The sequence below is a fragment of the Chionomys nivalis genome, chromosome 7, assembly GCF_950005125.1.
Source record: "Chionomys nivalis chromosome 7, mChiNiv1.1, whole genome shotgun sequence".
NCBI lineage: Eukaryota > Metazoa > Chordata > Mammalia > Rodentia > Cricetidae > Chionomys > Chionomys nivalis.
This window is the reverse complement of record NC_080092.1, coordinates 13,852,358-13,873,297: the sequence shown is the minus strand read 5'-3', so window position 1 is coordinate 13,873,297 and position 20,940 is coordinate 13,852,358. Positions and strand designations below refer to the sequence as shown.

The 20,940-nt window shown below is 46.2% G+C and overlaps 1 protein-coding gene across 4 annotated transcripts in view; it reads left to right on the top strand.

Annotated features, from left to right (window-relative positions):
- Positions 1-20,940, top strand: part of Rab11fip3 (RAB11 family interacting protein 3) — a 75,650-nt gene that overhangs the window by 31,660 nt on the left and 23,050 nt on the right. For 2 of the 4 annotated variants that reach the window (XM_057774238.1, XM_057774236.1), the window contains exons 3-5: positions 8,992-9,083; positions 16,534-16,745; positions 18,429-18,578. In XM_057774238.1, the coding sequence (XP_057630221.1) occupies positions 8,992-9,083; positions 16,534-16,745; positions 18,429-18,578 (454 nt within the window). Of the gene's footprint in view, positions 1-8,991; positions 9,084-16,533; positions 16,746-18,428; positions 18,579-20,780; positions 20,916-20,940 lie in introns of all 4 variants that reach the window. The other 2 variants (XM_057774235.1, XM_057774239.1) reach the window with 2 other exon arrangements.

Genomic DNA, 20,940 nt, shown 5'->3' with positions numbered 1-20,940 from the left:
ATTCTTAAGTTGTCACATAAATGTGTCCTGTATATATCTGACTTCTTTCCCTCAGTATGCCTCTCATATCCACCTATGGTTTGCTTGTGGTCATGGCTGCTTTCTGATGTAGGATGGTGGCCTATCGTGATGAGGCATCTAGCTTACCTATTGGGATAAAGTTTGAGTAAAGTTTAGAAGACTGTGTACAAGTTTTTGTGTAGATACGTGCTTTCCTATCTCCGTGTCCTGTGCCTAGGCTCTGGGGGACTGGCCGTGTGCTGGGTGTGTATTCATGTCCTCACAGTGCACAGGCCACGCCCCACTCCCAGTTAGCCCATCTAGTTTCTGTTCTGCAGCTATGAAAATAGCTTTTCAGCAAGGCAGTGATAGCCCACACCTTTAATCTCACAGGAGGCAGAGGCCGATGAATCTCTGTGAATTCAAGGCCAGCCTGGTCTACAAAATCAGTTCCAGGACAGTTATGGGGTTGATGGAGCTGGGGTATGTTAGCTGCAGGCTTTTTGCCTCCTTGCACATCAAGTCTTTTTTTTTTTTTTTTTGTAAACTTTCTTTTTTAATATTTATTTATTATGTATACAGTATTCTGTCTGTGTGTATGCCTGAAGGCCAGAAGAGGGCGCCAGACCCCATTACAGATGGTTATGAGCCACCATGTGGTTTCTGGGAATTGAACTCAGGACCTTTGGAAGAGCAGGCAATGCTCTTAACCTCTGAGCCATCTCTCCAGCCCTTTTTTGTAAACTTTGTATTTTAATGAAAATGTAATTGCACACATCGTCTTACTTAGTTTGTAGTCACCAGGTGAGGTCAGATCTGAAGATACCCTTGGACCTCAGGTCTCAGCAGCTGACTTGTTTGTCATCACCCCAAATTATTACTGACAGTGTCACTTAGGACTGGGTCTCTAAAATATTGAGTCCTCAGATGGTTCTAGAGAAGTTGCCGTGCTACTCTTTGACTGTTCTCACCCACAAGTCTTTTATGGAACTAGCCCCCTAGGGATACTATTGTGAGCCAGCGTCAAAGTGAGCCCAGTGGTAGTGACAAGAAGTCAGATGGATGAGGTACCACTGTTGTCTAGGCGGTAGGCAGGAGCTGAGACCACCATGCAGGCCAAGCCTCTCCAGGGAGGAGCAGGAGAGAGAATGGAAAGCATGATTACCAGGTGAGGGACGCCTGGTCCAGGTTAGCAGCAAGCCAGCCTATGTGATGGGGGATGGACCAGGAAGGGAGGCCAAAGTGACCGCTGGTGACTTTCCCAGTGAATAGGACGTGGGGAGAGGTGGGCAAGTCAGTGAGCAGAGCTGAGCACCGAGGGATGAGATGGAGAACAGCCAGGGTAATGCAGAGTCCCTGGACTGAGAGCCCTGTGTGCTGTCTGGTAGCCTGACCTATAAGTGATAGATCGCAAGCAGCTAGATTTTCTTTCTTTTTTTAAGATTTAATTTTTTTCAGTGATGTGCATTTATGAGTATGGGTATATGCCTGTGAGTTCAAGTACCCATGGTGACCAGAAGAGGGCATTAGAACCCCTGGAGTCCCTTCATGATTTTTTTTATTTTTTATTTTTTTATCCAGATATATTTATATTTTGTCATTGAAAACTTCATACAGTATCTTTGTGTTTTACTTTAATCCCAACATATTGCCCAATTAGCTTTCTTTTCTTAATTTTTTTATTGATTTTTATTGAGTTCTACATTTTTCTCTGCTCCCCTCCCTGCCTCTTTCCTCCCCCACCTCATGATTTCTTTACCTATCAGTTATTTTTTAAAAAAGTCTTGGTCTTTAAATGTTTGTTAAAGTCTTGGCATTAAACCAGGAATAGTGATAACTGTCTGTGATCTGAGTATTTGGGAGGCTGAGATGGGAAGATTGCCAAGAGCTTGAGGCTAGCTACATGGTGATCTATGAAGTGAGTTCTTCATAGTGGGTTCCAGTGTGTGACTCTGCCTCAAAGGCACCCCCCATACCTTACAATTCACGGGAAGTATTTGGGAATGTGATGGGAAGTGAGGCAGCAGTTAGAGGCAAGCATGGCTGGGCTCTTTGTCACCATCAGCCTTTCCCATGGGTCATCTAGCCATGGAGATGAGTGATAAGTTCCCACGAGACATGTCAGAGCTGTCACTCTGAGTGTTTGTCATGACTGCCCCTTTCGTTGTAGATATGTTAAATAATGATCCATTTCCTTTGGAACCACAGAGCACAGAGCGCTTGGCTGGTCTCTGCTGTCTTGCTGGTCTTGCTTTTCACCATCTAACCACTGTTCCTATTCTGTCTGCGCAGGTGGGAGGGAGGTGTGCTGTTTGGACTCTCAGCCCCAGGGTGCTCTCAGTACCGTCAGGGTGAATCAGGGGCATTCATTGGATTGTTCAGATTTGATAGTTGACTGCACAAACCTCTTCAGGCTGGGAGGCACAGCAGCTGGGGCTGCGGGTAGGCAGGAAGAATCTGTCCAACAGGAGATGTCTGTGTGAGGTGATTCCTCCATGGCTGCTAGTTTGTGTGCTCTGCTGGACCTCAGTTAAAGCGAAGTGAACTCTGCTGGGGGTGTCCTGTTATCTTGACTTGGGAGGCCTCACCCCCGTTCTCCTGCCGTCTGTGCTCTTCAGGGTCAGCTTCCAGAAGGAGGAGGGCTTGCTAGCTGGTGACCATTTCTCTCTTCTGAGTGCCTGGGTCTTGGTTTAGTGACTGAAGGTGCATGTAGATATTTTTTAATCCCTGGTTACAGCAATTACCCCAGTTCCACCCCCGTGTGCCAGATGAGACCCATCCCTAAAATCACTGTGTCCCCTTGCCTTTCCTGGGCTGATTTAAGACACTGGTGCCCTGTGTCCTTTCCACAGGTGACCTAGGAGATACTTCTTGGCCTCTGCCTGAGAAGGGGGCAAGCTGGTCTCAATGAAACTGCTAGCTTCCTCTGTCTCTTTAAGCCCACTCTCTTCTGCCTTTTGTGAGGAGCCATTTCTGGCCTGTCTTTTGGTAGGTCCCACCTGTTAGACCCAAGCCCTGTCCACCCTGCTGCTGTTTCTGCCCATTTTCCTGGGGTTCTGTTTTGTTGTTGGTTTGGTTTCCTTTTCATTGTTTGTTTTTTGAGACAGGATCTCCCTATATAGCCCTGGCTGGCCTAAAACTTGCTGTGTGGAGCAGTCTGGCCTTGAACTCAAAGATTCATCTCCTCTGCTTTCTGAGCCCTAATTAAGTTGGTGGGTTTTTGAAACTAATTCATGTGACCCAGATTGGCCTCAGACTTGCTATGTAGCCAAGGATGACCTTGCACTTTGGCTCTTTCTGTCTTTCTCTGCCAAGTGCTAGAATTCCAGGTAAGCTTCACCACTCCCATCTAGGCTGTTTGCTTTGAGACAGGATCTTGTTCTGTAGCCTTGGCTAGCTTGGTCATTCACTGTGTAGCCCATGGTTGCCATGAACTCAAAACAGTTCTACTTTAGCCTCCAAGAGGTGGAGTGACAGGTGTGGCCCACCCACCTCAGAAAATATTACTTTGTAGTCGCAGCAGACAGATACGGTACAATTGTAGGTGAGTAATTCTGAAGCAGGAATAAATAAGTGTAATCCCAGTGCTCAGGACTCCAGTGGTTTTCTTTGTGTGTTTTGAGACAGGGTTTCTCTGTTTAGCCCTGGGTATCGTGGGACTTGCTCTGTAGACCACAGAGATTCACCTGCCTTTGAGATTAAAGGCATATAACACCACCACCACCCAGTTTTGGGGTTCATTTTTAATTTCATCATTTTTGCATTCTTTCTGATTGATTTAATTAGGAATGTAAATCTCCCAGCTAGTTGTTAGAAATAGTTTAATGTTTCAGAGTCTCACCCTGCTACCACACTGTGGGTACATTGCCTTGAGTTCAGCCTGGACCTGGAGGGTAGTGGGGTCCTTACAGTGAGCTGTGGGGATCTGCAGAGATGAGGTTAAATGAGGGAGACCTGAGCTAACTATTCTGGAGACCAGAACAGAATCCTTTGCTTTTGGTGCTGGCTTTCTGGTGGGAGATGATAAGGTAGGAGACTAGGGGGTGTGGGAGTGAATCGGGGTGACACCAGGCAGGGGTGCCCTATAGGATAGGGATGTGTGCCTGGTGTGTAGGGTGCTGGGGTTAGAAAGCAGAGGAATGAGCTGTGGAGATCAGCTGTCCAGTGGCGTAGTGGAGACTGGGCCTTTTCTGGGACTGAGCAAACTTATGACTTCTACCCCAGCCTGGGCCATGGAGAGTGCTGTGCAGGATGTTGAAGGAACTGCTCAGTGCCCCTGCCGATTAGTGCAGAGGCTTTGCTTTTCTGCCTTTGTCATTTTGGGGTTTCATTTCCATCTGATTAGGAGGACACAGTGAAAACAGAATAAAAGATGAAGTCAGAGGTGACTTTGAAAGATTTTATAGCACTTAGAAGCATTCAGAAAGGAAGCCATGCTTATCTGAACTACGTTTCCAGTGAAGTTCATTTCAGGTCCTACTGTAATGTACTGGTGTAGTGATGGACAGCATGTATTGCCTGTCAACCTCAGTCTACGTTGGAGGGCAGCATAGTAAACCACACAGTATATTGACCTAGTTTGCGGGGAAGCGCAAGACGCCTGCTGTCACAGCCACAAGCACTGTTCCAGGAATAGAATGAGACAGGGAACTGTCACAAATAGGCCATGGCTCTGGCTCATACACCCCTAGCTCTGGAAGGACAAGATAAATGCACATTAAAAATTTCCACTTATGGGTCTGGAGAGATGACTCAGGGGACTGGAGAGATGACTTAATGGTTAAGAGCACTGACTGCTGTTCCAGAGGACCTTGGTTCAATTCCCAGCACCCACATGGCAGCTCACAAATGTCAGCAACTCTAGTTTCAGGGGACCCGACACCATGGCAAAATACCAGTGTACAAAAATTCCACTTAACAAATAGCTGTGATGGTGCACACCTTTAATACTAGCCTTTAGGAGGCGCGGACAGGCGGATGGGTCTCTGTGAGTTCAAGGCCAGCCTGGCTTATATAACAAATTCTAAGCCAGCCAGAGCTACATAGTGACAGCCTGTATCAAAACAAAGTATTTCCATATAAGAAGACTAAGGTAGGAGAATCTCAAGTTAAGGCCTGTCTGGACAATTTAGTGAGACCTTGTCTCAAAAGAAAAATGAGGGGCTGGGCCGGGCAACAGCGGTATACTTCTTTAATCCCAGATAGCACCCATAATGCTAGGATTCAGGAGTCAGAGGCAGGTAGATCTCTAAATTGGAAGCCAACCTGGTCTACAGAGCTAGTTTCAGGACAGCTAAAGCTACACAAAGAAACACTGGGGGGGCGGGGTCTGGAAAGATGGCTTAGTGGTTAAGAGCACTCCCTTGGACTCTCATTGTTGCTTCTGCAGTCCTGTCCTTAGTTACCCAGATCTGTTTGTTAGTGTCCAACTCTCAGAACCTGTGGTGGTTGTTTTTTTTTTTTTCTTGAGACAGCGTTTTTCTGTGTAACAGCCCCTGGCTGTCCTGGAACTAGCTTTTGTAGACCAGGCTGGTCTCGAACTCACAGAGATCTGCCTGCCTCTGCTTCCTGAGTGCTGGGATTAAAGGCGTGACTTGTTGAGGTTTTGTGGTTGTCTTTTTCTTCATTTGTCTAGATGAAAGCGTGAACTGTCTCTGGTCTTTGTGGCTCATTTAGAGGGAGCCAGTACTGACTGTTCCGAGCATTTCTTCCCAGGTCGTCTGGGGAAGGTTGCTGCTCCACTTAGCTGTTGAGCTACGACTATATGAACTGGTTATGCTTCACACTTGTAATCTGGTACTTGAGAACGGACACAGAAGGCTGAACCACTGATTGATAACCAGCCTGGGTTTCAGAAAACCTTGCCTCAAAAACAAAACAAGGGAAGGACCGAGGTCCCCCCCCCCCCCCGCCCCTATTATTTATTTATTTATTTATTTATTTTGTTTGCTTTGTTCTTTTTTTTTTTTTTTTTTTTTGAGACATGGTTTTTCTGTGTGTAGCTCTGGCTATCCTGGAATTCACTCTGTAGATCAGGCTGGCCTTGAATTCAGAGATCCGCCTGCCTCTGCCTCCCAAGTGCTGGGATTAAAGGTATGCACGACCTCATCCGATTTATTTTTAATGATTTTTGTGTGTGAGTGTTTACGTGAGGTGAGTGTGATAATCACTACTCTACAGAAGTGAAGCTGTGCGAGTGTTTACATGTGTGTGGGTGTGGGATGGGAACCAGAGACCAACCTGAGGTGTCAGTCCTCACCCCTACCGTGTTTGAGACAGGGTCCCTGATGCTGTGCTGTGTGTGCTAATTGGCCCATAGGTTCGTAGGCTTCTCTTTTCTCCATCCCCGATCCTACACTTGGAAAGTTGGGGTGCAGATGTGTGATACGGTACCCAGTTTTATATGGGGTCTGGAATTTAAACTTAGATCCCCATGCTGCACGCAAGCCCCTGTGCCCACCGTCCTGCCTCCCAGTCTGATTGGACCGTTGGAACAAGTGCTGATAGAAGCTTGCCTCTGTTCAAAATATTTTTGTTTGTTTTTTGAAAGTTTCTCTGTGTTCAAAATATTTTTGTTTGTTTGCTTTTTGAAAGTTTCTCTGTGTAACCCTGGCTGTCATGGAACTCACTCTTTAGACCAGGCTGGCCTTGTACTCAGAGATCCACCTGCCTCTGTCTCCTGGAGTGCTGGGATTAAAGGCCTGTGCCACCACCACCAGGCTGTGTTAATGATATTGACTAAGCAATCAAACTGTAAGTCAGTGTACTCCATGAAAGAAATTACTTAGTAATGAGACTTTGGTATGGATGCCCTTCTGTATCCTTCCTCGGGCGCAATGTCCATTGAGCATCTTGGAGACCTTGGATGTTGGCACCTCTTTTCTCAGAGGAAGATGCAGGTGTTTTGTAATTGAAATGTTTAGAAAATGTCTCTGGCATTGAGTTCAGAAGTTGGTGCTTCTTTACAATTTACTTTCTTAGCTGCTGGAGAGATGGCTTAACAGCTAAGAGATTAGCTGCTCTTGCAGAGGACCTGGATTCGATTCCTAGCACCTACATGGAAGCTTATAGTTATCTATAACGCCAGTTCCAGAGAATCTGATACCTTGTCTGGCCTCCACAGGCACCAGGATGCATGTAGTATTCACACACATATATGCAGGCAAACATCCACACATTTAAAATTATAAAAAAGAAGTCTTTTTAAAAATATACCTATAGCTGGACGGTGATGGTGCATGCCTTTAATCCCAACACTCGGGAGGCAGAGGCAGGCGGATCTCTGTGAGTTCGAGGCCAGCCTGGGCTATAAGAGCTAGTTCCAGGACAGGCTCCAAAGCTACAGAGAAACCCTGTCTCAAAAAATCAAAGGTAGGTTTTTTTTTTTTTTTAATATTTTCTATAGTTTATTTAATGTGCATTGGTGTGAAGGTGTCAGATCCCCTGCAACTGGATCTTCAGACAGTTGTGAGCTGCCATGTGGGTGCTGGGAATTGAACCCAGGTCCTTTGGAAGAGCAGTCAGTGCTCTTAACCACTGAGCCATCTCTCCAGCCCTCAAAAAATCAAAAATAAAATAAAAACAACTTGCTGGGGCACACACCTTTCATAAAAGTACTCTGGCAGTAGAGGCAAGCAGATCTCTGAGTTCAAAGCCTGCCTGATCTATATATCAAATTCTAGGCCAGTCAAGGCTGTACAATAGGACTCCGCCTTGGAAACAAGCAAACAACAAGACAACAGTAACCATAGCTCCTGGGGACTGGAGAGGTGACTTAGCAGTTAAGAACACTCGCTGTTCCTCCAGGAGGCTCAAGTTCAGTTCTAGCACTCTTTTCAGGCGGTTCATAGCTGCCTGTAACTCTGTCTTTAGGGGAATCTAATCCCCTCTTCTGGCCTCTATGGGCACAGGCACACACGTGATATATGTATGGTGTTGTACACCCTTAATTCCAGTGCTCAGGAAGCAGAAGTAGATGGATGGATCTCTGTGAGTTCAAATCCAACCTGGCCTACAGAACAAGTTCCAAGGCATCCAGGACTGCGCAGAGAAGTCCTTTCAAAAATAAAGAAAAATTTTAAACTCAATGTCATATTTTGAAATATTTTCACTGTATTATTCATTGGGTTTGAGCGTGCATACAGATGTGGACACATACATGTCATGGCATGCACCTGGAAGTCACAGAACAACATTGGGTCTTGGTTTTATATTTCCCTGATGCGGGCTCCAGGGATCAAACTGATCTTGTCAGACTTAGTGGCAAGCACTTTTATCCCCTGAACTTTCTTGCTGGTCCAAACCCACTTTATACACACACAAACACACACACACACACACACACCAGTAAAGTAGAATAAATTAAACTGTTGAGTGTAACACCTAGGCACTGCATTTTTCAGTGTTTCCCTGGACAAGATGTTGAGTGGGGTTCATATGTAAACCCTTTCAAGGCTGTATGTTTTTGCAGAACTTGGAATCTTGCACTTTTCCTTTCAATGTTGTTTGTTTGTTTGTTTAAGATTTATTTATTATGTATACAGTATTCTGTCTGCCTGCATGCCTGAAGGCCAGAAGAGGGCACCAGATCTCATTACAGATGGTTGTGAGCCACCATGTGGTTACTGGGAATTGAACTCAGGTCCTCTGGAAGAGCAGTCAGTGCTCTTAACCTCTGAGCCATCTCTCCAGCCCTGGCTCTTTTTTTTTTTTTAAAGTCATGTACACACAAACTTCTCAGCACCCTAGCAAGCACTGTTGTCTACTGGGGGGTGTGGTTCTTGTGCACCCCCTCTGCCCTCTCCTGCTGGAGTTCTCAGCTTGAGGTCCATAGTAGTGTACCTTTTGCTGCAGTGAGTCCCGTCCACCCATCTTATGGCAGCTCAGCCTTAGAAGTGTATAACTGGGAGTCCTAGTTACACACTGTTCCTCCACCTTGGACCCCCTGGACATCACTGGGTGGCCTGCTGAGGCCTGGTCTTCTCTCCACAGATCCTGATGGCCAGCTGCACAATGTGGAGCCTGTCCACGATGAAGAGCCCCCTGCCTGCGCCGATGAGTTTGACGACTTTGTCACCTATGAGGCAAGTGCTTTATTGACTGCGAGCCCCCTTGCCCCCTGTGTTCTCCTGAGCGGCAGAGCTGCTTCAGTGCTGTGTCCCGTGCGCGTGGGTGGGAGGCTGTGGGAGACCTTGGCTGTGGCAGAAACCACGGATGATTCCCATTGGCCTGGTTGGGCCTAGGATCTACATGTTCAAAAGTCATCTCTCGGGCCTGTTGTGTAGAGGTTTGTGGACAGTTAGGCTCTGTGGCATCCTCGCTGTCACCTTCTACCATGCAGAGGCAGAGCAGAAGACACTGAAGGTTTCCCTTTGTGAACTTGAAAATAATTGTGTTTGGAAACATGGACTAACCTACCTCCTGCCCTGTGTCCCTTACTGTCTACTCCTGGGAAAAGCTAGGGTTGTGCTTTGTGGTGTCTCTTATAACTGTGGGTTCCTTGCACCTAGCTGGGGACAAAGTCACAGCAAAGGAAGGCAGATCATTGTAACTGGAGAGAGCTGAGTCTCGAGTCATATGGCTAATCTACAGGATTTTTTTTATAAAATACATGGAGTTGTTGCCCTGGTGTTCAGAGTGGCTTAGAGACAGGGTGCTTGAGCCCATCCTGCCAATGTAGTGAGACCAATCTTGAAAACATGAGTTATAACTGGACCCTTGGTTTGCAGATAGAAGTGGCAGCTGCCAGCATTTCAGCCTTCTAAGTGATACAGACTGGTGAGATTGAAGGTTCTTAAGTTCTCAGAACCTTTTCTCCTTTGTAGCATGAGGAGCTGTATGTCTAAGTAGGTTCCTTTTGAGGGCTAATGCACCACAGAACTCAGGCTTTTTAATCCCAGTCTCTCTGTCTCTCTGTGTGTGTGTGTGTCTCTCTCTCTTTCTCTCTTTTTGTTTTTTGTTTTTTTTTTTTTTGAGACAGGGTTTCTCTGTAGCTTTGGACCCTGTCCTGGAACTAGCTTTTGTAGACCAGGCTGGCCTCGAAGTCAGAGATCTGCCTATCTCTGCACCCCAAGTGCTGGGATTAAAGGTGTGCGCCACCACTCCTGGCCCTAATTTCTCTTTTAAATACTTCTTTTTAGTATGTGTGTGCCTGTGTTTGAATAAGTGCACATGAGTGCAGGCGCCTATGGAGGTCAGAGCTGGAGTTAAAGGTAGTTGTAAGCCACATAATGTGGGCGCTGAGAATCAAACCTGTGTCGTGCAGAAGAGCAGTGTCCTTTAACCCCTGAGCCTTTTCTCCTAGCACTCTGATTTGTGTTTTAGATGAAAGAAACAGTTCTACGTGTTTTGTTTACTTTTAAAATCTTGAAAGATTTCATTTTTGAAGGTTTTGAGTTTTTAGTACATGGACCAAATAGTACAGAGGATTTCCATATGATGCCTTGCCTTAGTGTTCCTGTTGCAAGCACGCTTGCACTGGTGGGCCACAGCTGATGCATCACTGCTGACCAGCATTTGCTACTCATGGAGCCTTGTGTCTGGGACAGCATCACAGACCGTTGTTTGCCACTCACCAAGCCCCCTGCGCTCCGCCATGCCCCACGTGCCCCTGGCTGCCCTGGGTTTGGCAAAGCTGTGTTTCTGCCTTTCCTGGGTGTCTCTGAGCTACACTCAGATCTGCTCTTCTCACTCGGGCTCAATGTTTCTTCTGTGTCTTGCTTTTCAGGTTTGCAGGTACCGTTTTCAGAACTAGGTACTGCTACAAACTTAGTTTTTTCTTTAAATCAAACAGCTAGTCATGATGTTACAGGCTCCAATCCTCGTGCTCGGTAGGTGGGAACAGGAGGATCAGAAGTTCAGTAACGTTTGTTGACATCGTGAGTTCAAAGCCTATATAGACTGCACTATATGATACCCTGTCTTTAAAAAAAGTGTTGCCAGATGTGGCGGCTCATTCCTTTAATCCCAGCATTCAGGAGGCAGAGACAAGCAGATCTCTGAAGCCAGCCTGGTCTACACTGCAAGTTGCAGGACAGTCAGAACTACACATTCAAAAAACAAACAAACAAAAACAAAAAAATCAAACAAATGTCAAACATCCTTTTGTTGGTTTGTTAGTTTTCTGAGACAGGGTTTCTCTAGGGTTCTAGACTGTCGTAGAACTTGCTATGTAGACCAAGCTGGCCTTGAATTCACGGAGATCTACCTGCCTCTGCCTCCCAGCTTCCAACATCTTCTTAAAGTGGAGATCTATATGTCAAATCCAGATGTCATATTTGGTACTTAGAGACGATAGCCTTTTACTGATATGCTGCAAATAGTTCCTGTTAGACCTGCAATTCTAGTGGAACTTGGTGTCTGTAAGCACATGCTGGCAGGAGTACATGAGCCATTACTTGCTCATGCGCACTCTCTGTTTGGGTCTCCTAGAGTTCTGGCTCCTACTGCCACTTTCCTGGGGACCTCTTCGGTGTTTAGCTTGCAATAGCAAAATATTAAGTGAGGCAGGGAAGAATTAGGGAGCTGAGTTAAGCTGCTGGTGATGTTTACAGGAATGATCATGAGAAGAAAGCTCATTGTCCAAGAATCTGAGCAGGCCAAGGGAGGACCGGCATGGTGGGTAGAGACCACTTATCATGGTTTCTGGAAGGGCAGTGAGGAAGTCACCACAAGAACAAGCAGGACCAGAAGATAAGGGTGTCCTAGAACTGTCCTGGCTGTGCTTTCTGTGTGCCTCCCTCCTCTCCCACTCTTGGGAGCTGGAGAGACCACTTTTTTTGATGAGAATGTGTCCTTTGTACAAACTGTTATCAGGAAGGTTAAAGTGTACAGACAAGCTCTGCTTTGTTCCCTGCCTGTTTAAGACCAGCAAGGACGCTTCCTGGACTTTGCTTCTCCCCACCTGGCCAGCAGCAGCTTAACGGAGCGTGTCTGGGGGCAGGTTAAACTTTCTCTGAGGTGGTGATGTGCCGTCAGGTGGGCACATGGATTTTGCAGGAACACCAGCACAGCTAACAAACAGGAAGGTGACAGTCAGTGAAGAGAAACCAGCGACTTGGTAAGCTGGGACACATGATGAGGAGGAGGTCATCAACAATAACACACCCTTCCCAGAGCCTGGGCTCAGAGACAGGCCTGTGAAGATGCTTGGCCATCATCTGAGGGTAAGGAGAGACCTGAGAGTGCACTGTGCCTGAATTCTATTTCTATGGAGAGAAAGGCTTGTGAAGGGTGGAACCATAGTCTGGACTATGTGAGCTGCCAGGTATTGTTAGCCATTCCTGATAGACTGAACTAAGGATCTCATCTGTCGGTTAGTGCCTTAGATGATTGGTTACCTAGTGATTGTAATGACACATTTGGAAGCTTTTTAAGGCACTTTGATTTTAAAGTAAGTTTATCTTTACTTTGGTATTAGGTAAAAATTTTAGAAATTGATAATATAAAGTTGTTGCCTTCTGGGCAAAGCCAGGTCCTGGCTGGCTGGTAGATGTGGCCCAGTGGGTAAGGCTGTGTGCTCTGTTTGCTGTGTGTGTCGTGAGCTGTGTAGTAGTACTGTGCTCACAGGTGAGGGGTTTTGTGCCTGTTTTGAAGGGCCTTGGGAAAATAGATTTGCTATTTAGCTCTTTGGCACCTGTGCAGGGCCCTTCCACAGTAGTGGCTGGCAGAAGAACCAAGTCTCAGGCGCCGTCGGGGGCAGGGTCTCAGCTGGGCATCTATCCTTCCATTGCCTCAGAGTCTGTGTCTTCCTCCTTTGTGACTACTTGCATCTAGTAGACCATTAGCAATCTGGGGCTTCAAGTTTGTGTCCCACATCCCACAGAGGATCCTGAGTACTTTTTGCAGTGCTTGGGGATGGGACCCCTTGACCTTGTTAGTTTGCACATGCGGCTGTGTCCCCCTCTGTGACTGGGGCTCTGCAGTTACTCCACAGTGCTCCTTTAGAAACGAGACTGTGTCGGACAGCCTCCCTCCAGGATCTGTGCTCCAGATGGAGACAGTGACATGTACCTCTTTGCCCTAGTGTTGGTAGAGTTGATTCGGTCTCATACTCTGCCTAAACTCCACGGATGGTGCCGTCCTCGGCCTGTGCTCCCAGGGACACCACCCTCAGCCTCATGAGAACTCTGTGGAATGAGTAAGAGTCCAGCTTTTGGACTCTTTCCACCCCAGGAGGAGATGTGAGAACTTGTTACCCCTATTCCAAGTGGTCAGGGTGGAGCAGTGAGTACCTGGCATATGTACACATGGGCTGGTTTTAAAAAACAAATCATTGCCGGGCGGTGGTGGCGCACGCCTTTAATCCCAGCACTCGGGAGGCAGAGGCAGGCAGATCTCTGTGAGTTCGAGGCCAGCCTGGTCTAGAAGAGCTAGTTCCAGGACAGGAACCAAAAGCTACAGAGAAACCCTGTCTCGAAAAACCAAAAAAAAAAAAAAACAAAACAAATCATTACATTATTCGTGGGGCGGGGGTCACCCATTCAACAGCGCAGGTATGGAGCTCACTGTCTGGGTCCTGGGGATCAGACTTCAGTCGTCAGGCTTGATGGCAAGTGCCTTTACTGGATGAGTCATCTGGTTTTTGTTTTGTTTTGACACAAGGTCTCACACTACAGACCAGCCTGGCTTTGAACTCAGAGATCCACCTGCCCCTGCCTCCCAAGTGCTGAGATTAAAAGAGTGTGCCACCAAGGCCTGGAGATATTTTTATTTTTTAATTAAAAATTCATACAGTATATTTCAATCATGGTTCCCCTCCCCCATTTCCTCTAATATCCCCTCTATCTCCCTACCCATTCCAACTTCAGGCCTTCTTTTTGTCTCCTTCTTTAGAAAGCAACAAAAAAAGAAAAAGAAAAAGTGCAGAAACACACACCCTGAGACACACGTACAAACAAAAACAGAACTCATAAAAACACAAATCAGAAACCGTACTAAACAAGCAAAAGGCCACTAAGATAAAAAAAATGTACAAACAAAGCAACAGGAGACAAAAAAAAAAAATCAGTAAAAAACCCACTCTGGGTTGGCTTTTAAAAAAGCTGCCTCAAGCTGGCAAGATGGCTCAGCAGTTAGTTAGGAGCACTTGTTGCCCTTGTATCAGGGCTGAGTTCAATTCTCAGCACTCATTTGGTGGCTTAGAACCATCCACAACCCCAGTTCCAGGAGAACCAACAAGCATACATATTGTGTACATGCATGCATAAAGGTTGAACATTCATACACATAAAACAAAAATATGTCTGAAGATTTTAAAGTTACCTCAAGGTCACCTTTTACATAAGCAACAACTTGTTATGAGGTCTTGGGAAGGTCCTGCCAGGTTAGTGTTGGGGTCTTGTCCAGCTCCCGGATCTACCTGCTTCCTTGTCTAAGATCCACAACTTGGTGCTGAGCATGGTCTCTTGTGGGGCTGTATTTATGCACCAGGGCCAACATTCTTTTAGAAGTTTTTGCTACTACTAATGAACTGTGTCTAGTCTTTGTTTTTATTCTCCTCGGAGATCTACAGGGTTTTCTTAGTGCCTGGGTAAACGACTGTCAGCCCCCCTCACGGACCATCAGAGGTCTACACAGGATGGTGTAGGCCAGGCCTTGGACAGTTGCCTGTGCCTGCCTGCTGTGCTAGCCTCTCTGAACTGGCTTCTGCAGGATGGAGTCCTGGCCTGCCTCATTCAGGAGAGCTGCTTAGGTGCATGGGTAAAACAGAACTGGACTGTAAAGGTCACTTTCTTGTTTGGGTTTTTTTTGTTTTGTTTTGTTTTGTTTTTTAAGACAGGGTCTCACTATATTGCCTTGGCTGGAGCTATGTTGACCATGCTGTCCTTGAACTCATAAAGAACTGCCTGTTTCTGTCTCCCAAGTGCTGAAATTAAATGTGTGTACTATTGTTGTCTGGCTTTGGTTTTAGGTTTTTGATTTGACTGCTTTCTACAAATTACTTAATATTGATGAATTTTGTGCCCTTTGGAGGCATAAGATCTCTGCAATCTTGTTCCCTTCCTTGCTCTAAGAAGTGCCCACCCATGTCACCCACTGGAACCCTAAGACAAGTCCTTATAGCTCCCTCTGTGGCTGAAGCTCCAGCCTTGATTTGTGTGTCAGGTCACAGGCTGTTAGTGGAGTTAACAAGAGTGCAGCTGGCTTCTCATCACCCAGAGGCTCAGCTGGACACCATGGCTGTTGTCCTCACACTCCTTGGAACACCAGACCTCAGGGACAAAGGGCATCTTTTTCCTGCTAGAACTGCAAGTTTTCTGAAATCCTATTTACAAATTGTTAACGTCAGAATCTTTTGAATATGAAATGTCAGAGACTATCCTAACTTGTAGCTTTGTTGTAATTAAAATTGAACTTTTAAGTAGAAATACCCTCTTTTATCCCTTAGTTTTAAGTTTGTTAGTATTATTTAAATTAGACTGCCATAAATTGGGCCCTGTGCCATGTTCTGTCCATAGGGGAAAACAAGTACAACTGAGGAAACAGACTTTGAACGATAACATCTAGATAATTGAGTAATCCCAGCACTGGTGGAGGGGAGGCAGGCAGATCTCTGAGTGTGAATCCAGCCTGATCTACAAAGCATGTTCCAGGACAGCCAGGGCTACGCAGAGAAACCCTGTCTTGAAAAATCAAAACCAAAGAAGGAAAAAAAAAAAATCAGCAGTAGCCTAAACATACAAAATAGTTGTTGATGATGATATCTTTTTTTTCTTTTCTTTTCTTTTTTTTTTTTTTTTTTTTTTTTTGTTTTTCGAGACAGGGTTTCTCTGTAGTGATGATGATATCTTAATTTGATCTTTATTACATTTTTACTGTTACTAATTTTATATGTGTTTATGAAGGGGACATCCACATTATGTGCGTGGAGGTCAAGGGACGCTTTTGGAGAGCCTGTTCTCTCCCACCATGTGTGCCTTGAACTCATTAGGCCTGGTGGTTAGTGCCTTGCTCACAGAGCCATCAGGCCAGCCGTTGATTGTCATTATTCTAAAAGGCATCCTTACACTCGTGTTAACTCCTTTACTGTAAGTAATATTCATGCTGAAGGCCACAAAACAAGCGGTTCTGTTGGGAATATTTGTGATTCTAGGATGCTTTGTATCTTTTAGATGTATTATTATTCAACTGATTTTAAAATGACTCCACTTTTTGAATTTTTTTTTTTTTGAGACAAAAGTTTTTCTATTAACCCAGGCTGACCTTCAACTCATGGTCTTCCTGCCTTGCCTTTTGTGTGCCAGGAATACAGGTGGGTTCCACCATGCCCAACTTTATGCATAATTTTGTCTTTTCTTTTTCATTTTAAAAATAAGGGACTGAGGGTACAGCTGAATGGCAGAACACATAGGGCATCTCAGAGGTCCTGTGTTTAGCCTGCACAAATGTGTGTGCACATATACTATACTGAGTCCTAATTTATAAGCTAACATTGATGTTTAGGGATATGGTTGTTATTTTTATTGGTGCCGTGTCCTCTTTGCAGTGTGGGCTCCATAGCTGCCCAGGCTAACTGTTGGTTTTCTCTCCTAGGCCAATGAGGTGACAGACAGCGCATATATGGGGTCTGAGAGTACCTACAGTGAGTGTGAGACCTTCACAGATGAGGACACCAGCACCTTGGTGCACCCTGAGCTTCACCCTGAAGGGGACGCTGATAGTGCTGGTGGCTCAGCTGTGCCCTCAGAGTGCCTAGACACGATGGAGGAGCCTGACCATGGTGCATTGCTGTTGCTCACAGGCAGGTCTGTACCCATGCTGTGTGTGTATGTGTGGGTTCCTGTGTGTCTGTATGTCTTGTGGATTCCCTAAACTGTACTGTTTGCGATGGTAGAAACGGTCTGGGTTGTACATAGCTTCCTACTGTCTCTGTGGAGCTACATCTGTCTGGTTTCTAACCAGTTGACTTACCTTTATGCTTCTTTCTAGGACACACCTGGATTTAATGCCCTATGGGGTCTGGCTGTAGAGACAGAGAAATTATAAGAGATAAACCTTAATTCAGTCCGACAGGGTTTCTTCTCTGTGTAACAGCCCTAGCTGTCCTAGAACTAGCTCTGTAGACCAGGCTGGCCTCAAACTCAAGAGGTCCACCTGCTTCTACCTCCCAAGTGCTGGGATTAAAGGCATGCACCACCACTACCATCTGGCCACAAAATCATCTTTTTTAAACAGGGTCTCACTATATGACTCTTGTCATGAAGCTCACTATGCAGATCAGGCTAGCTTTGTACTCATAAAGATCTCGTGCTTCTGCCTCTGAAATGCTGGGATTAAAGGCAAGTGCCACCACTAGCACAATATCTTGACACCAGGGCTAGAGAACATAGTATTCACGTATCTTTGTGATCCCCTGCATTCACCACATATGGACATAATAAATAATAAATAAATATATTACTAAAAACTTAAAGTTGTCTGGGCGGTGCTGGCGCACGCCTTTAATTCCAACAGAGGCAGGCAGATCTCTGAGTTCGAGGCCAGGCTGGTCTATAAGAGCTCGTTCCAAGATAGGTACCAAAGCTACAGAGAACCTTGTCTCAACAAACAAACAAGCAAAAACAAAGAAGTTGACAGGTGTGGCAGCACACACCTTTGATCCCAGCACTCAAGATGCAGAGACAGGTAGATCTGTGAGTTTGAGGCCAGCCTGGTCTACTAGTGAGTTGCAGACAACCAAGAGCTACGTAGTGAGACTCAAAACAAAACAACACAACAAAACGCTTAAAAGGTATAGTACACTGTTGTAAGTTATTTATTTAAAATTGTTGGGTTGTGGTGTGGCGTCAGGATTGTCTGCCTAATGTGCATAAATCCTAGGTTCTAGCCCCAACACTACCAAAAGAAGTTTTTAAAAACTCATAAATTGTTTATCTGTAATAGTTTTCATATGTGTGTATGTATATTTTCTTTTTTTAAATTAAGACATAGTTTCTTTATATAGCTCTGGCTGTCCTGGAACTAGCTCTGTAGACTAGGCTGGCCTTGAACTCAGCAATCCTCCTGCCTCTGCTTCCTGAGTGGTTGGATTAAAAGTGTGTGACGCCACCACCCGGCTAACATTGGGCACGTATGTGAGTCTCATGAGTGTCAGAGTGAAAACTGCAACCCCGTTGGAGCACTGCAGTCAGCCAAAGAGCATAGCTCCGCTGACCCTGCTGACCGCCCTGCTCATGGCCTGTCGCTTTACTGTCTCCTTTTCCCCAGAAGAACAGCCTCTTTGAAGTGATGCGATTTCATATCTGTTAGTAAAGGAATGATGTAGTACAGTTACTGACGATCAATTTCACCTGTTTCTGGTTCTGTTCCGTCCTGTTTTAGCAGTGTGGCTCCTGGCGTGATGGGACGCAGGCTTGTGGCTTATCGAACAGTGTGCATCCCGTCAGGTGCCTGTGGCTGTGACTCAGAATTGCTTCTATCTTTTGTAGAACCCGCCCCCACAGCCAGGCTGTCGTCATGGTGATTGGCAGTGAGGAACACTTTGAAGATTACGGTGAGGGCAGCGAGGCAGAGCTGTCCCCGGAGACCCTCTGTAATGGGGAGCTAGACTGCGGAGACCCTGCTTTTCTCACCCCCAGGTGACACCCTGCACTGTGCACAGTCCACTCCCCCTTCATGCCTAGTTATGGGGAAAGATTTCTGTGGGGTCCTGTGCTGGGCAGAGGAAACTTGCTTTATCTGCCCCTGTGTAGCAAGACGCCATGCGGACGAGTGTGGAGTCTGTCCCAGACTGAAGGCTCGCCGCAGCTCCTCTTGTCTGTTTGTTGCAGTGTACTGCAGACCTTGAAGAACCTGCTGAACCACTGCAGCCCTAAGCTGCAGCTCCCTGATCACCTCATGGCCAGTGGCTTGCTTTGAGGGACACTTCAGAGTTGTAAGGCAGGCTCTACCATGTCTTGATGTCCCCCCAAATTTTCTGAAAAGTTCTGGATTTGAGGGACCCGAACTATGGCATCTTGGAGATAAGACATTTGCCTTTCCTAAGCTGTGCCTCAGGAGACTGACTTGTGTGCACACCTTGCTAGTTTTGACTAAAGACCTGAGTAGCCCCCTCTTGAGGATTCAGTCCGAGGAAGCCACTGTCTCTCAGTGGGGCCAGGCCTGGCTGGACAGCTCTTCCACACTGACCACATCTCCCTTTTGCTTTCTGGTTCCTGATTTTGTCCACTTCAGCCTGGTTATCATGGCAGCACAGGCCTGTGGAGCCAATACTGGAAGGGCTTTCTGTAAGCTAAGCCTTTACCCCTCCCGGTCATATGCCACCTCAAAACAGCCCTGCCTCAAAACAGCCCTGACTGTGAAGTGGGCTCTCTGAGTGACCCCAGGTGACGTCCTCCTGGGAAGAATCCTGGGCACTTTGGGGACTTTGGTTGGAGGTAGTGGGCTTGTTCCAGGATTTGGCATTTCTGCATCCATGTCTGTTGGGCTATGGCAGTCTCTCCTGTTTGTGCAGTTTGCCTCATTCCCAGCTGGTGTTTCCAATCTGAAGTGTCATTTTCACGCTACACTTTATGGATTCCTTTCTACCCTTTTATTTATTTATTTATTTATTTATTTATTTATTTATTTATTTATTTATTTATTTTTGCCTTTTCGAGACAGGGTTTCTCTGTGGTTTTGGAGCCTGTCCTGGAACTAGCTCTTGTAGACCAGGCTGGTCTCGAACTCACAGAGATCCACCTGCCTCTGCCTCCCAAGTGCTGGGATTAAAGGTGTGCGCCACCACCGCCCGGCTTTTTTAAGTTGAACTTTCAGGTTAGTTTTCCACAGCCTGTGGGTCCTTCCCCCAGGATGAGACTGGTTCCCTGACCTCAGTGCCCAGGAACAGATGTGTCATGGTCCACTAGTGTGCTAATAGCTTGTTGAGTTAGAATCACAGTTCAGGGGCTGGAGAGATGGCTCAGTGGTTAAGAGCACTGACTTCTCTTCCAGAGGTCCTGAGTTCAATTCCCAGCAACCACATGGTAACTCACAGCCATCTATCATGAGATATGGTGTCCTCTTCTAGCCTGTAGGGATAAATGCAGACAATATTGTGTACATAATAAATAAATATTTTTTTTAAAGATTTATTTATTTATTATGTATACAACATTCTGCCTCCATGTATGCCCGCACCACCAGAAGAGGGCACCAGATCTCATTACAAATGGTTGTGAGCCACCATGCAGTTGCTGAGAATTGAACTCAGGACCTCAGGAAGAGCAGCCTGTGCTCTTAACCACTGAGCCATCTCTCCAACCCTAAATAAATATTTAAAAAAAAAAAGTCACAGTACAGCGAGCATCCCTAGAAGGCTAGGCAGAATCCTGAGTCTTTAACACAGATCTCAAAAGTACAAATGTGCCTATGTACCCTTTTATTTTTTAGTTTTTGAGAGAGTAAGATTGTCTCAAAATAACAACAAAAACCTAGCAAATAAACTCCCTCTGGAGATACACTTTGCCGTCACATTCATGTGATTTCCAGGGGGAGAAAGCTGTGTCTGCACTTACCTTCCTGTTAAAGGGAGTTTGTGTTATAGCCCTCACTGCATGGTCTTGTGGATTGCCCGGCAGGGCAGGTGGCAGCCCTAGCTGCTCCCGGTGATGGGTGCCCCAAGCTCCTCAGGTGATGTGAGGAAGGGCTCATGGTAGTCGCCAGAGCACAGCCAGCATCCGGACCACTCATTCTCTTCCTCTGCTTCTGTCCAGCGCCTTTCCCTCTCCCCTCCTCCTCATGCCCGGCAGAGACAGCCTAACAGGGCCTCCTCTCTCCTGACTGGCCCTCTGTCTTTCTAGCTCCAACCCTCTTGCCTCAAAGCTGCGCACCGCCCTCACTGATGAGGTCTTTGAGTTTTACTGTAGCCAGTGCCACAAACAGATCAACCGCCTCGAAGACCTTTCTGCCCGCCTGACTGACCTTGAGATGAATAGGTAACATGGAGGACCTGGTCTTGCT